Source organism: Centruroides vittatus, unplaced genomic scaffold (genome assembly GCF_030686945.1).
Source record: "Centruroides vittatus isolate TY-2023 unplaced genomic scaffold, ASM3068694v2 contig_651, whole genome shotgun sequence".
In the NCBI taxonomy this organism is placed as follows: Eukaryota; Metazoa; Arthropoda; class Arachnida; order Scorpiones; family Buthidae; genus Centruroides; species Centruroides vittatus.
In genome coordinates, this window is record NW_027122405.1 from 1,619,963 (window position 1) to 1,638,135 (window position 18,173).

Genomic DNA, 18,173 nt, shown 5'->3' on the forward strand with positions numbered 1-18,173 from the left:
AGAGGTCAGTCGGGCCGCCATGTTCGCTGCCATAAGTAACATTAACCGAAATGGCGATCGCGCGATGATCAGAAGTCGCGTCGCTCTCTCCGCTCTCGTATCGCGTGTTTAACGCTCCGGAAGATGACCGTAGTCCGACGTCACGGTTTGCAGACTTTACCGCAAGATGGCAATACTAGCAACTATGGTGCCGTCTTCATGAGAGCATTAAAAAAGTATGGTAAGTGAAAAAGTATGATAACTTTTTTATTTTTCGTCTCCGGTCCAAAAATAGGGTACCGTTGAACTCGTCTCGGTCCCGAGTTCAAATATATAAGCAAAGTCCTGAAATTCCATAGGGAGTAATCTATAGTACACCCTTTATTTTAATATAGTAAAAATTCACAATCTCACGCTACTTCCTGTTAACAAGGAGTTTTCTGGCAAGAGTGCCATTAGTAAATAAATTCAGGTTTTCTCAAAACACACCTATCACCCAAGATGGTTATCAAAATCCAATTTTATTCAAAATCACACATAAAGACTTTCATATACATTATGCAACAATATCCAATATCAAACTACATGTCAACACTGCAGGACAACATATTTTTTTTTTCTAATTCTTTAAACAAAAACCATTTTCAAGCATCCATCAAAAGAATTCTATTTTCACATTACATAAAATAAAATAAAATAAATCTTTAAATTTGCAACATACAATAAATAGATTCTTTACATTGTGTTGTAATATATAATTATATTACAATGTATAAATGCAGATACTGTACATTTTCACCCAAAAATTTTAAACATATTCATAAAAAAATTATGTATTGTTCAGAAGTCAATCCCCAATGGTTGATCTTTACAAATATATAGTCTAAAAATAAAGTGATAAAATATTCCAAAAAATCTCTCTAAATTAAAAATTTTTAAATGATATGCAGTATTTAAATATTTTAAGACATTCAATATCAGATCTTTCAGATGTAAAAAAATATTAAAAATATCTGATAAACCAGAATTGTGAATATATCTGAATGTTGGAGACATTTCTGTACATTTTGTACTAGTGCTGCTGCTGTATGCTTCCAGTTTGTCTATGTATGTCTATACTGTGTTATGGTGATTTAAAAAAATCTATTAAAACATTAATAAACGTGTTACTGCACATGATCAACATTCACAATAATTCATATGAATATAATATTTATTTTCCAGACATATCTTGAATTTCTGCCTAGGAATCTTTAGTAAAAGATGTGTCCAAACAAATTCTGATTCACAGAATACTTCAGGGTTATCAGCTACTGTTAAGAGGGTGCCAAATTAATGAACTTCTATATTTAATACCATTTCTTGATAACTGATATCAATTCTAACAGCCAAAATCAGTAGATATCATTTACATTATGAATTACTTGATATTATCTACTATTAAAATATTATTTCAAATGATATTTCTAATAGGAAACACTTATATGTTTAATGCAAAATAAAATAGAATTACTAATTATACATTAATTTTTTTTAAATAATTTATTAAATAAAATATGTATTAATGCAATTAATAAATTTTAAAAATAAATAATAATTTTAAAAGATCTTTGGAAAATAAACATTATGTTACAATATACAAAGTTGCATAATATTAAAAATAAATATAAGTTATTACTACTAAATAAATAATTTAAGTTGACAGAATTTGATATAAAATATACATAAAATAATTTATTATAGATACAATAAAACATTTACAATAAAACAAAAAATATATATATTAACAATGAACAAATATTAATAGAATGAACAAACAAAATAAACACAGTAGTTATTTTAACAATAAAAAATATTAAGAAACTTTTAAAACATTTTTACCTTTATATTCATATAAATATGTTCCTGGCATTGATTTTCTCCATAAAAACAAATTCTCTTTAGAAATAACTGGTTCCCATCCTTCATCAAAGGCAATTTTATTTGACTTATTATGACAATACTTCAAAGATTTAGATACATCATTTCCTATTTTATCAAATTCTTCCACATACCTAAAATAAATTTTGAATTTTCAAAAAAATATATATATAAAAATTATGATTTCTACATACAGTATATCAATAAAATAAGAAAAATATAGATTAATCTAAAACTACATCATAAATTTAAAGAACCAAGAACATTTTTTCAAAACCCAATTTCAAAGGGTGGTAATAAAATATTTTGAATGATATTCTCCTCTGCTTAGTTCCTATTCAGAAAACTGTTTACATCAGGTTTTTAAAAATATGCTTTTTAGTTCTCTAAATTTACAATGTATTTGTAGATTAATCAATGTTATAACCTGATCCATAACAGAGAGATTTAAAGAAAAACATTGGAATAAAACTAAGTTAATTTTTGAACAAAAATGTAACCTGTTCTAAAAATAAGAGCTAATCTTGTTTTGTAATGTTTACTTATCACAGCAGAAACAGATCTAATAAAATCTTACATAAGACCAGTATTTCTCATCTGGTGGTCAACAAACAGATGCTCCATATTGATTAATAAACTGTTATACTAAAATGTTTTCTTAATTTTATGTTTTTCATTAACACAGACATATCTAACTATGTATTCACATGCATATATATACATCTACAAACTGTACATATATATATATATATATATTTTTTTTTCAAATAACTGAGAAAAAGCTAAAAGAGCTCCACCATTCTCAAAACATTGAGAATTACTAATTTAAATTTTTTAAAAATGGATAATGTATTGTAAACTATAAATTGCAAATCACATTCCTGGCATCATCAAAAATATATTAAATAAACAAAAGATAATTTAAAAATTTGTATTTCCATCTTTCTACAACAGACTTCTTAAGCCAATCTATTGAATAGAACAATATTCGAGTAAAATGAGTAAACTAGATAGAGTTAGATAACCTAATAAATAGGATTTAACAATTTGGAGGGCTTATCACACCAAGGCCGACAGAAAGAAGGACCAGATCTTTTACAAAAAAGTTAGTCTTTAATAATCACATTTCAAATTTAGGTAAGGATTCATTTTGGGTACAAGGACCCCTCATCAGCTTACAAACACATGGCACCAACATAATAATTATAACACTAATAGTTAACCAATACAAAGGAATATCTAATATACAGTATACAGTGCACTATATTTACAATTTTTAATGTAACCCATATTGTAAATACAGTGCACTGTATACATTAGATATTCCTTTGTATTGGTTAACTATTAGTGTTATAATTATTATGTTGGTGCCATGTGTTTGTAAGCTGATGAGGGGTCCTTGTACCCAAAATGAATCCTTACCTAAATTTGAAATGTGATTATTAAAGACTAACTTTTTTGTAAAAGATCTGGTCCTTCTTTCTGTCAGCTTTAGTGTGATAAGCTCTCCAAATTGTTAAATCCTATTTATTGGGTTATCTAACCATCTAATTTACAGTTGTGGACTAAAAGTTCCGTTTATTATTATAAAATGAGCAAACTGCATTTGAGCATTTCCATATGCAAAGATGCAATTTAAACTATAATCAAATCCAGCAACAAGTTGCATAACTTTCCCAGCAAAAACATTTAAAGTTGGGTGAGGTGACATCTGTTATATTTTATTTAAAAACTTTTTATATTATAAAATGGCAAAAAGCTTAATTTGGAAGTTAGAGGTAAGTTTTATAAAAAAATTGTAAATTCTAATAATGAATATAATCTTCATTAAGTCTGCCCCCACTCAAGATATGACACACAACCCCTCTATCTCCCCATCTCAACCTATAATCACCAAAATTTAATAGCATCAATCCTCCTAATACACAAATATTCTTGCAAAATTTCAGAAATTTTCAACAAAAAACACAGGAGTTAAGCTTCAAAGTGGATGAATAAAATTGTGCCCCCTCACATACACTAACATCCATACACAGAAAACAAAACCCCAATTTTTTGCATTTCTCAACATTTCAAGGTCCCAACTCCAAAAATGTAAAAATCTTGGGGGGGTTTTTGTTTTTACCAATCACCATCCTTTTTCTGTTATATATAACAGAGCTGGGAAAGTAATAAGTAATAGAAATAATAGTCATTTCAAATTAAAAACTTTATTACATAAAACATTTCTATAATTTCTTTATTTTAATTACAGTGAAATGAAACAACAAATGCAATGCAATTTTGATTTTTAAAAACTGTCACTAACTGCTTAATTATATGAGAAAAGAAATTTTATGCACTTACAGAAAACAGAATTTACAATAAAATTAGTAAAAAAATCCAGAACAAATATATTAAAAAGTTCTTTAGAATAGAAGAAATACTAAAAAAGTTAAGCAGTCTTCATAATTTGAACTTTTCATATATATCTGGACACAACAAAGTTGAACTTCAATTTGGAGCTCACTATGTAAAACTTGTTAAAATCATCTCTCTGGCAATAGCAGTGTAAAAAATCATCATCATTGGTAAGAAATCCAGAATAAATATACTATTAAAATGTTCTATGGAATAGAAGAAACACTAAATAAAAAAAAAATGCTGATGCCATTTGATATTTTTGTGTTCCTGAGTTATGCAAAAACGACAACCTACAAAGATGCTCTTAATTTTTTTAGAATGTTTTTCTATTATACAGAAGTTTTCAATACATATTATTTGTGACAATGAATGTTGTTAAAATTACATTTAATATTTTAATTATGTAAACTACACAATTTTTGGGCTGAAATTTGAAAAAATTGTAAACCTATAAATTCCCACTGTCGTCCATCCATCTGCCTTTCCATAATCACAAGAACGAAGTTAGATAAATGAAAGACAAGTCCACCTATGGAAAGCCTAGGGGTAGGAAATCCTGATTAACTATATATGAACTTCTGATGCAAACCATAAGTCACGCTATTTCAATTCAAACTTTTGCTCTGAAAGCAGTTACTAGATGACCGGCACGACTCTTGTTTGTAGTTAAAGGATTCAACATGATTGTTAAAGGAAAAGTATGATGTACAATACAGGGCAAGACACTACTAATTTGAGGTGGAGAGCAGTCTGGCATTGTGACAATGTCATAATAAATAATTGCTCATTGAATGTTAATTTATTATTTAAAAAAACAAAAGATTATGGTGCATTTTCTTGTGTAAAAAACTTTTAAAAGTCATTATCAACCCAAAACTTACTAATATCTATCTCTAAATAATTATAACTTTACAAGTACAATCTAGTTACAAAATAATTATGTAAAAATTAATCACTGCATTAAAATTAATTATTTACATTAAAATAAAAATATGGTAATATATATTAACAAATTTTGCAATTATTTAATATGCTTCTATATAAAATGAAATATATCATTTCAGCTAAAATTAGCCTAAATTTCTGGATGAATTTTAATGGCTTTGATCCAACAACTTTTTTCATGAAGGTGAACAGACTTCTAATCTCTAGTAAACTTTCATTATACAAATAAACTATTGATTATAAAAATAATAATAAATCTTAACTGATTTCTGATTTGACTTGCATCTTTACAAGAGGAGGGGGAAAAAACAAAATAATAGGTACACATAACATAAATTTCCAATACATATATTATTAAATGATTAAAGTTTTTACTGTTATGTACTGTATAATATAGTAGCAATCAGATTGGAGTATCAATTAATGTAAAATGATCTAAGTTTTATCTAATGGATTAGATGATACAGACTAAAATTTAACCAGAATAGCCCCAATTTTCCCCATATATATATATACACTTGTTTTATAAATATTGTAATTGCTTCTTGTTGTGTAAAACCTCAGAATAATAGAATTATGATAATGTTGCTGAATATAACATGATATTACTGATCAAAATTTAACAGAAATATTCAATGTAAGCAATAATTATTTTATTTCACTGAATATGTACAATTCTAGTAAATGAATTTAACATGAAAACAAGAAATAAATAAACTTTAAAACATTATAAGATATAAACTTTGAAATACTAATACTGCCAGTACTAGTAAAGTTTTCATAATTAAAATATTAAAAAGTTATCTTCTGAAGAAAAAAAAAATTTCTAATCAATATAAACTTTAAACCTTGATTATATTAAATATATATTTAATCTCTTAATTTCTTAAATTAAATTGTTTATCTAGTTTGTCTAAAGCTGATTATATTAATCTATTATACACTCTTTATCAATTATTACTTAATGACAATCAATAATTATATATATATATATATATATATATATATATTTTTCATTTCAATAAACATGTTTAGTTATAAAATAAAATTAGTTTCAATTCTGACAATGTATGTTATATATACAGTAAGACCTTGTTTAATGCTACCTCGATTAACACTGGTTCGATATAATACAGTCTGCTCAAAGCCTACAAAAAGCTCAAAATTTACACTAATTCAAATTATTGCAGCATTTCATTGATTCATATATTAATACAATTATTCCTGAATATGAACCAATCAACAGAAGGTGGCAATTTGTCATAGTGCTGTACTTTCCTTGAATTTGTTTATTTGGTGCAATTTTGGAAAAAATATATCATCATGGATGCCATAGGCAATATCGACTTTGCTTGGTAAATGCATGAACAGAGTGTGGAAAAAGGTATGGTTGAAGGTATCCAAGAATTCTCAACGAGAAGGGCCTATTGCTGTATCGTTAGGTTGACCAAATTGTCAACCTGATTGATACAGCAAGACTAAGAGATGTAGACCAGCGGGATATTGAGGAGTTACTGCAGGTTTCTGGTGAGCCTTACCAACCTTCAAAAACTGGCAGAACAAGGAATTCGTGTAGATCTGGAAAATAGTGATTCTGAAAACAAAGAACCCAAAGAATTTCTCTACAGATTTTCTTAGTAAAAGTTTGGTAATGATAATTGAAATCGTTGATCAAATTGTAGCGAATGATCCAGATTTTGAAAGGAGTGCAAAAGCAAGATGAGGCATTTTGGATGTGATCTCTTGATACAGACATTTGCTTAAGGGAAAAGAAAAGCGACAAATGAAACTACATGACCTTATCGCAAGAAACAAGAATTTTGAAAGAGTTAGGACCTTCATCACGAGAAGAGAACTTAACATTTCTGTGTGCATATGTTTGTGTGTTATTTAACAATTATTATTATGTAAATTAATACAAAAATAACATAAAATTAAAGTAAAATCTGTTTATTTTTGGTCGCATGTTCCCCTTTTCCTATTTACCCTGTATTAAAATGACCTTATTTAACGCTGTTTCATTTAGCGCTTTGTCGTCTAGAAGCATATCCCTTGCATTAAGTGGTGTCTTACCGTATATTATATTTGTGTAATCACTTAATTTCTTCTATAGTATTAAATGTAAAATTAATTATATTCAATATTATAAAAAATTTTCTATTTATAAATTAATATATTTTACACTTCTATGCACAAAAAACTGTTAGAAACGTAGTGTGAAAGGTTTTGTCTTACTTATTTTAAGTAGTTCCAGTTTTTTGTGCATAGAAGTGTAAAAATATATTTTATCCAACTTAATATTTTTTTTTACTTGGTTATAAAAATTTATTTCAATATTTTGATTATAAATAAAAACTATTATTTAAAATGACTGAATACTTTTATTCCATAAATAAAATATTAACCTGTTTACTATAAAAATACCAATCCTGTTGTGAAATCTGTCATTTTCTTAGCACACTTAGATAAACAGAACAATGTATTATTCTACAATTTTATTTAATGCAATTAAGATGTGATATATTCTGAAATGCTTAATGGAGTAAGATTTTTTATATGTAAAAACAGGCTTAAATATTAATTATTCATCCTCAGAAACCACATAGGTATATTAAAAATAATACAAAGTTTTCTTTGACAGAAAAAATTCAAAATTACTGCTACAGTTTCTATAAAATAATATTCATTATCATCAAACTGTACTTAAAAATTAAATAATAGATAAAAGTGATATGAGATTTAGGAAAATATAAGTTTTAAATTACAAATTTTGCAATTATTGTATACAAAGTCTTCATTAATATGAAAATGTATATGTAGAATTAGATTCTTTAAAAAGTAGCCATTTCTAGACCAAAGGAAGATAATATCAATTAAAGAAAATCAAACTTATTTTGAATATCCCTAATGATTCAATTACCAGTATGACAAATGCAGTTAAAATTTTACTCACTGTTATATGCTATTATATGTTTCATATATTGTTCAGGATAAAAAGCAAAAATTATTTTCATTGCTTTATTCTAACAAAATTAATAATTATGTTTAAATGAAACTGAAATTTTCTAATTTTGTACAGTCCTTAGAAATAGAACAATTTAATATATCTAAACAATATATCAATAAATGATATCTTTAATAAATAATGTTCTTAAACAAGATTTGTAATCAATTTTGACATACCTTAATAAAAGAAGTTAGATACTACTATTGAGTTTTAATATTTAATGCAATTTGTCATGTTTGTGGATTGTAATAAAACTAACAAATGTTATTGATGTAAAAGTGATACTACAATTCTACTTTCTAATGCCAAAAATTGATCATCATAGTGATATTTCTGGAAACATTAGCTATTAGGCAATTCAGTCAGGGTAATATAACAGCCAGTGTAAACAACATATTTTGCTTCACAAAAAATATTGTTGTATGGATTGCAAGAAAATTAATCTCACACATGTATATTATCAATGACTAACATATTAATATTTTTAATAATTTAAAAATATTACTGATATACAGATTTTACTTATGCAAAATTGAAATAAATGTAATATAAAATTATACATAAATTTATTCTATAAATTTAAATAATTTATTAATAAAGTAACAATAATAATTTTGAAATAAATATAATTCTTAGAAGAAGCTATTTTTATACAGTACAAACTTATCAGAATAAATATAATAGTAAAAAACTTCTATAAGATTCTATACATCATTTCATATTTTATTTCTAAAAAAAAAAGTATTGCTCAAAAATATATAACATACTAATTCCAATAATATTTTCACCAGGTTATGAAAGTTAATTCTTAATCAAAATCCTCAGTCTCTCTTATTTAATTTATATTTTTTAACAACAATTTCAGCTTAAATTTTAAAATATATCTGTTTAATAAAGAATTAAAAAAAATATACAAAAGATAATCTAATTTCACTGAAATAACTTATCAAAATTTAAACATTTAACACAAAATAAACAAAACTATTATGTTGTGTGTTAATAAATAAGAATTTATAAACTAAATCAATGTAAATATCAATTTTCTATGATATGTGTATAAAGACAATGAAGGAAAGAAGTAATAACAAAACCATTTAAATGTCCATAAACCAGTAAATTTACTTATTTAAAACTTCAAAACAGGTATTACTGATTTTTAAATTAAAAATATAAAATTAATGGAGAGAGAAAATAATGTGCTATTTATATCTTACATAATAAATATTTTGAATTACTTAAACATAAATAAGAAAAACTACTACTGTATAGCAAAAAACAGTTACTCTTGTATTTAATTTAAAGAATGGATTTTCCCTTTTAGTAGTAATCAACTTTAATCATGATTTAAATTTAGATTTTCTGTTTTAAGTCAAAAATTTTGATTTGCAAATATAATAAAATAAAAATATTATATGCTTAACTTTTTACATTAATGAAGTGTAACAAAATATTTTACAAAATCAGTTTCATTTTATAATCATTGAATATTTACAGAATTTTCTTAATTAATGTGAACATTAAAGCATTTCAAACTTTTCAAATTAAAAATTAAATCAGTAAAATTTAAGAATCTTTTGTAGAAAATATTTGGTTAAAAGATTTTAAGTACAGTAATAGAATGTCAAGTAATAAAAATATAGACTGTATATTTATAACCAGTATTAAATTTTAAATATATTCTATTATTATTTATCTATAAGAATAAAATATATACTGGTATATACACATTATGTTTATTGAGTACAGCAGTAATGATTACCAAAAGTTTTAATGAAGTTATGAATTTATAAAAAATATATTTATTAAACAAACAATAACTAAATGACAAATTTATATGTTTATTGCCTTTTTAATAAATTGGGTATAAAAAATAATATCTTATTGCATCAAAAATGGAATTTTACCACACCCTATATGTCTGGTAAAGTTCTATTTTTGCCAAAGACAAATTCCATTCATAATAATTGACAGACATATCAAATAATACAACTAAAAACTTTAGAATAACGACAAATCAATTCTGTAGCAAATTGAAGATACGACCTCTGAACTTTTCATAAACAAAATACTCTTACATAATAAAATTTCATGCAATTATTCTATTTTTTACTGTTTTCCTTAAATGAATCAAAATTATATACTGTATAAATATAAACTGTGCTTAATAACAAAAATGAATTGCAAGATTGCAGATGTCTTAGTTCAGTATTATTCTTGTTTATACACAGAGAAGGTTAAAACTTAACAAAATAATTATTGATAAGAATATTGAAGTAAAAGATTAGCTTGAAACATGAATTAATTAGGAATAGTACAGTATATCTTGTAAGTAATGATCATAATTAATGTAAAAATTTGTTCTAGCACAGTCTACAAAACTTTAAACTCCATGAATCAAAAATGCTACTGAATTTGATAATAGTTCTTTAAGTAATTTTGATCAGTGGTGTTACTAGGAGTATAGGGAGCAACAACACTAGTTGGCAAAAATTTTTATAGTGTTTCACAGAAATTTATTACTCTTTATATACCTAAAATGCTAAAATTTTATGCTAATTTACTTTTTGAACCTTCTAATGCAGCGGTCAGCAACCTTTCTGACCCCATGGACTACTAAATTCACAATTTTGAATCCCGCAGACCACTATCATGAATTTTTTTAAACGATACAAAATCTGTAGAATAATGATCATAAAACTTCAATTTTACTATATTAATATGAAATTCACGTGTTTAATTATAACAAATTAATGCAAGCCTACAGTTCATTGCTGCTTGTTTGAAATAAGTTTATAGGTTCTTAGTGCTTTTCCATGAAGGACGACAATTGCACTCGCAATACTGTATTGTTTATTGTTCATTATTTATTGATAACAGTCACTTCGTATTTGGTTTTAGATTCGAATAAAAAACCCCAATGAGTGAAAAAAAGCAACTAAGCTTTTGCATTTCTTTCATAATACTTCGTGTAACCTTCAGTTGATCAATGTCCAAATTTCTCCACGGACCACCCAAATTTTTTCGCAGACCACTGTTGCCGACCAATGTTCTAATGCATTCTGATCAGAGCTGCCATTATTACAAACTTACAATAAAAAATACAAAATATTTTATATTTTACAAGTGTATGATTACAAAAATAAATATAAATAAATAAATATATAAATACAGGTAACCTGTTTGATATTGTAATTTAAAGGTATAATTTTAATTTTGTTAGTTTTTTACATTATTGCCATTAAATTCAGTAATAAGAGTTCTTTCAATTTTTCATTCTTGTAAACAATAACATTTGGTAATAACATTTTACGAATAACATTAGTATATACAAAAAACATTACCAAGAACTCCGTATGGTCTTGGTTTGGTATGAAAAGAGATCCCTGTGGATGACACTAAGTTACTACACTGGGTGACACCAACCCTAGAGATGGTTTTAATCACATTGGTTAATCAATTTAAGAAAGGATTCATTTCTGGAAGAAATAGAACTTTGTTTTAATAATCTATACATTAAATGTCTGTTAAAAGAATGCTTAGTATTTTTTTATATATTGTATTTTTACCTTTCAAATAGTACTAAATAACAAAGTAGACTATTAGAACAAAAGCTACACAATTATGAAAGGTTCAAGTAGGACTGATTTCAGATATAAATGATTGCAGACAGATGCCACCTTAGTGAGATGGCAAAAATATTTTAACACTAAGTGCCACAATAGAGGGGCATAAAATATCACCCTGAGCATCCTCCTTTTTATAGATAAAATAGTACAAATATAATGTCCATTTAATATAATTTTGTCTGCATTGTTAAAAAACTTTTTTTTAATTTTTAAGTATGTTATGAAATCATTTGTGGCATAAATGATTTTTTCTGTTTATGTTATGCCATTTTGTACACTAATGATAAGGGTTTGAATTCAAAATAACTTCTACCAGAATTAAGGTTGCATAAATGAACAAATCGAAGAGAAATAGAATAATCACTAAAATAATACACCTACCATTCTTTTTACTGTTTATGTTCTCTAAAAGAAAATAAAAATTGTTTCTTGAATATTTCTTTTTCTGTTACATATTTTCATGATATTGTACTAGGGTTTCTCATTTCCCAGTCTTTTGCTTGTCCCGGGATTCCAGGAAAAAAGTGACCTGTTTCCCAAAATCCCAGGATATAATTAATTATTTTTAAAATATAAAAAATATCTTGAAATTGTATGATATAATTATTTTTCATTTTTAAAAGTAATTTAATATGTTCTGCAACCCCAAAATCACAATATTAATAATGCTGTGTAAAATATATATTAAAATTACCTTTGAATTATGTAGAAATTTTCACAAATAGAAAAAATTTATTAAAATTTGTTGGAAACAGCTTACAAAAAAAAAAAAAAAAAAAAAGCCTTTGAATTGAGTTGAAAATGTGCTTTCTAATTCAATGGATATAGGTGGAGTTGTCTTTAATGCATTTAAGAGAAGACAAATGTTATGTGTTTTTTCACCTGTAGCATCAAAGATTTCTAGTTTGTTTTTGAGATGCGTTGAGGTGCTTCTTTTGCTCTCCACTATTCTTGATTTGTCTACCTTGCTGCTTTAATAGCAGTATCAAGCTTATAACCTGATAATTCTTCAGTTCCTTTGGCTTTAATAATCAGGTCTATGAAGAAAAACTTCATACTTGCAGACTTCATACTCGTTTGTGTCCTTGCCCAATTTGCAGAACCTAGCGTAATGCAGTTGTTGAAGCTACTGGGCATAGTTAAAATTAAGACAGCATTGGTGCAATTATTCAAGATATTACAGGTTCTGACAAGTAAAGAACTTTCAGTCCTGCCACAAATACATATTGATTATTCACAATCTGTGAGATGACATAACAAGCAAAAATTTAAAAAACAAGTAAGCAAACTTATAATTAATAAATACAAATGTATTCTGACAGTTTATGAGTTAATTATACTTTCTATCTGCAAAATTTCCTCAACCTTAACACAAAAAAAGAAAAAAGTGAACTTTTAAGAGATTTGCAGGATTTCCTGGGATGAGAAAAATTTCCCAGGTTAAAAAAACAGCCGGAATCCCATTTGAGGAACCCCATATTGTACTTATTTACATTCAACATGCTAGAAAAACATACAAAAGGCAAATTTTGCTCACATTTCATATTTTAAAGAAGAAAAAAATTAAATTCTTATTATGGTAGTATTCTAACATAAAAAAATTTACTGAGCCAGTGAAATTTCCATTCCTACAGGCTGTGCTCAAACTATTTCCATTATATTTATATGGCCAGCATGTTGCTCCAAGGTAATATAGCATAGATTTCAGTGTATGGTATGTGTTACAAATATGCAACACACAATGCTTAATGTGTTCTTCCCTCCCTACATTCAGCATAACTTGTTTTCATGGGTTTTAGAGCTGTAATATATATATATATATATTTCCTGCTTGAGAATATTGGAAAATTAACACACTACAAATAAAAATATTATCACAAAAAACAGAGTTTTTATTGTTAACAATGCTTATATTAAGTGTACAAAATTTTATTTTTAGAATAAATCATGTCAAATGAAATTTTTCTCATATTTTAATAATATGCCATTTTACTATATCCATAAAATCTCTGACTCAATAACCATAAAACCAACAAAAGAAACACTCACTTGAAAAGCAAATGTTTTCATCAATTTTTAAATGACATCAGGTCAATATTCTAATACAAATGTCCTTTTAAAAATGGATGAAAACATTTGCTTTCCAAGTATTTGTTTACCTGGTTATTTTGGTTATTAAGTTAGAAGTTTTATTGACCTTAACCAGTAATCTGTTGTTGTCTTTTATCTATCCATATCTAATTTTACTTCTCTTAATTCTCCCTTAAGTTCTCCTTTCTATCCATGAAAGAATGATGCTTAACAGCAAATTTTTATCTTACTTACACTTAAATTTGATTAGCACAATCCTTGCTTAAAAGTGGGATGAAATACATAATTTATGATAAACAAAAGTAGGGTAATGAAACCAGTAGTCAACTGTTTAAAGATGTTTTGGACTTTGATATTTTTTATGATGATGTGTAGTAATGCAAAAAACAAAATTCATATATGAAAATAAAGTTTGTTCTATACTTGTCATGAAAAAGAGAACATTTTTTATTTGACCTTTGTTTACATTATGAAAGAAAATAAATCACATGGGCTATCCTGTAGTTGACCAGGAAATTCCCAAGTCTGACCACTGATGATCCAATTGTCAACCACATAAACCAACTACAGTATTTATCTATATAAATTCAGTTGGATAAGTGGAAAAACTTATACATGAACACTTACATGAATTATGGTACACAAACATCATATATGAACTGTATTGTTGCAGCAACATCATAAGGGGTTCCTGCTATTAGAGAACATTTCAAATGACACCATCTGTTGTAACAATCGCAGCCAACATTTTTTAGTTCATCCATTTCTATGTCACTATCTAAATCATCGGCACAACTTGCACACCTTAGCTTCTCAGTGATCCAAACTTCATTTGTATTTTTTGTTGTAAGAACTTTTCTGCATTTTCCCACTCTGCCACTATATTTCCTGGAAGATCTTTCAGCTATTTTCTACAGTCTTTATTCCATTTTCCTTTGTTCTTTTTCTTCTGTTTTGCTCACTTTTGCCCTTCCTTTTCAAATATGAACTCTCTCCATGATTTGGAAGCAATAGGACTTGGTGGACATTCTTTTCGTTCATATTTCTTTTTTGTAGTGATCGATTGTGGCCAGTACAAATGGTGAAAGCCAGAAAACATGTTTCTTTATGATGATTTATATGAAATTGCTGAAAATGGGTTTGAATGGAACTGGTTTGCTTCAGAACTTAATGCAACTCTGATAGACATATTTTGGCCTCTAATAACAAAAAGCATACCAAAGAGTGCTTTTGTCATATACTGATGTATTTTGTTTCTAGACTTGAAAATACCCTGGAATAACAGGTATTGGAAATTTGGCGTACATCAGTGCTTGATCACCAGTTATTTTGTGCCATTAGTCAACCAGCGTAGTAGCACAATTGTTTATGGCAGTCAACAACTGAGTTTTCCTTCATCTAGAACAGTGGCTCTCAACTATTTTTTACCCATGGACCCCTTTTCCTCTTAACTTTTTTTTGTGGACCCCATAGACATTACATGGAAAAAAAACCTTATATTTTTCACTAATAAAAAAAGAAAGAAATTATATTAAAAAAAAAAAAAAGAAATAGTAAATATATATCTCTCTTTGACCTTTGTCAATGAGATATGTAAGTACTAAACTGCACTGGAGAACACCGGAATGTGTAAAATACTGCACTCTTAGAACCTATAACCAATGTGATATAAAAAAATAAAAATTAAAGGATGTTAATCACCACAAACGTTTTCAAACTGCTGGGAGTTCTTCTTCAGGTATGAAACTGAATTACTAATGGGACAGAGCAAACCGTTAAAGGAAAAAAAAGAGAAACAATAATAAGATGTTACATGAGACGTGTGTGTGTTCATCCTGTTGACCCAACATGACCTTAAAGGTCGGAGTCTATCAACGTCTGCCAAGCTGTTGATATAGTCAGAGATATATATGTCATATACATATTCAATATTTTAAATAATTTATATTTTAACTCTTATGGAAGAAATGAACGATAAATAAATTGACAATATATATATTATAGAAATTTAATTCTCAGTAAAACAATTGCTCTGAAGTAGAAGTACCCTATGGATACCCACTAAAATATCACCGTAAACCCCGAACTTGGTATTTTTTTTTCTGTGGACCTCCAATAATGTTAAATGTACCCCTAGAGTCCATGTGGACCCCGGTTGAGAACCACTGACCTAGAGCCTTACAAATGTGAAAGGGATACCCGACATGTGCATTTTCAGTCACAAACACTCATAAAAAGAATTCAGTACTCAATCACTGCAGTCAAACATGCAAATTTACAGAATCAGTGTACCCAGTTATCTACAACCTCATTATTTACATATTAGATCAAAATTGACTAAAATTGTTAGCTACGGCAGATGCTTTGATAGTTTACTACCCAGAAAAACAATTAAACAAGCTCAATAATAGGCATTTTGTAAAAAATATGCATCAGAAAACATAACCTTTGTTGTCTTTTAAAGACCCAACAATACCTTACATGGTCGAGTACCGGAAGAGGTGTTGTGCAATAATTTTTCCCATCCTCATGAGTAAGATAACCCGTTATTCTTATGTGCCATTAAGATTGGGATTGTCTTATGATGCTTCCTGTGAAGATAGCTTGCCTAAACCTGTTCAGATGGACTAATTATGCACAGATTTCGGCTTATATGTTAGACAACCGGAAGCGGTCAGCAACAGGAGCCCCTACCCTATCTGTCAAAAGTTGAATAATGAAAGAACAGTTTCAAGTAATTACACATTATTAAGCATAAACTGATAAAGAATAAATTAAACAGATAAAACCTCAATAAAAATTTTTTAAGCAATTCCATCCTCATCTAATATATTAATCATTTCAGATAAAATACAAGCAAATGTCAAGACAATAAATCACATATATTAATCATAGAAAACAGATTCTACAGATTAGTTATGTAACGATATTTAAATCTCTTGCTACATCATATTTATTTATCACCACATTTTTTCATTAGAATAAGAAATTCGTGAGAAAAAACCCTTAAAATTGTATCAAATGCTATATAACAAATTTTGACAGTGTCATTAAAAAAATATATTTAAAAGTATAAAATGAAGCAATTGCAATTCCTACCTATTCATTTCTTCGTGAGTAATTTTAACTTTATCCCACGAAAATAAGCAGGCACCTAATAACATCCCAACTGGCTTCTTCTTATCAAAACGTAATTGTTTAACAATTTTCGTTACAAAACGATGAAAACTCTTTTCGTTGTAAAGTTTAGTATACAAATACCAAATCTGAGACGTTCTTCTCAGTCTTTGAGATGCATAAAAATTGCATTGTTTCGTTAATATTTCACCTAATATGATTAATTTGTTATTTATCTGGGACCATAACTCTTTTCTGAATAAAGTCGATTTTTCGTGGTTCCATCGCTGAATCCACCACGGCCTCCAACCGCATCTATCACCCGTCAAGTACTTGTTAGAACGTAATCGACAGGCAAATGACATAAAAGCATGACTTCCTGACATTGATTCAGTATCTTTTACCAATTTTGATAATCGGCTTTAAATACTTAATACGATTCTAACACAATTCACCTCTAAAAAGAACATTCAACGAATGTTTACTAGAATATCAACATCTACTACCACGCTGATCTAACGAACAGTGTTGCCAGATCAAAATTATTTTGTAGGAATTATACATGACGTCATTTTTTTAAAATATTATAGAATTGTATATATATATATTGTTAGATTCTAATTACTTTATATTTTCAAAAAGTCAATAAATTATTCTAAAACATAACGATTTAATTTAAATATGAAATTATTCTAAAATGTACTCGTTAAAAAATATAAATACGTCTGGCGATATTCCTAGCGAAATGGCTATAATTGCAGCGGAAAAAAGTCGTTTATTCGAAGAAGATTCGAAAATATTTGAAGATTTGGAAACTGAAAATGGAGAAGAAAAAAGCCTAAGTGATGCTGAAGAACTCGATGTGGAAGACAAATCGGAAGAACATGTCGGATCTGATTTAAGAGAAATTGAAGAACTTTCAGAAGCAGAAAGTGAAGAGATTTTACAAAAAGTAAAATCTTTATCGCTTGATATCAAACTGAATTCAGGCAAATATATATATATATATATATATTTTTAATTTTAAGCATAAAATTATAATATAATTCCATTTTAACATTAAATGCTTTGCGTATTATAGCCAA

The 18,173-nt window shown here is 27.2% G+C and overlaps 1 protein-coding gene across 1 annotated transcript in view; it reads right to left on the reverse strand.

The window, feature by feature from the left end:
• The window catches only part of LOC136979922 (stAR-related lipid transfer protein 7, mitochondrial-like), a 40,031-nt gene extending 22,405 nt beyond the window's left edge, over nt 1-17,626 (reverse strand). The window contains exons 1-2 of the mRNA XM_067275968.1: nt 17,071-17,626; nt 1,861-2,033 (exon numbers count right to left, since the gene is read on the reverse strand). Of these exons, the coding sequence (XP_067132069.1) occupies nt 1,861-2,033; nt 17,071-17,474 (577 nt within the window). The 5' untranslated portion in view covers nt 17,475-17,626. The remainder of the gene's footprint in view (nt 1-1,860; nt 2,034-17,070) is intronic.
• Between the last annotated feature and the right edge of the window lie 547 nt (nt 17,627-18,173).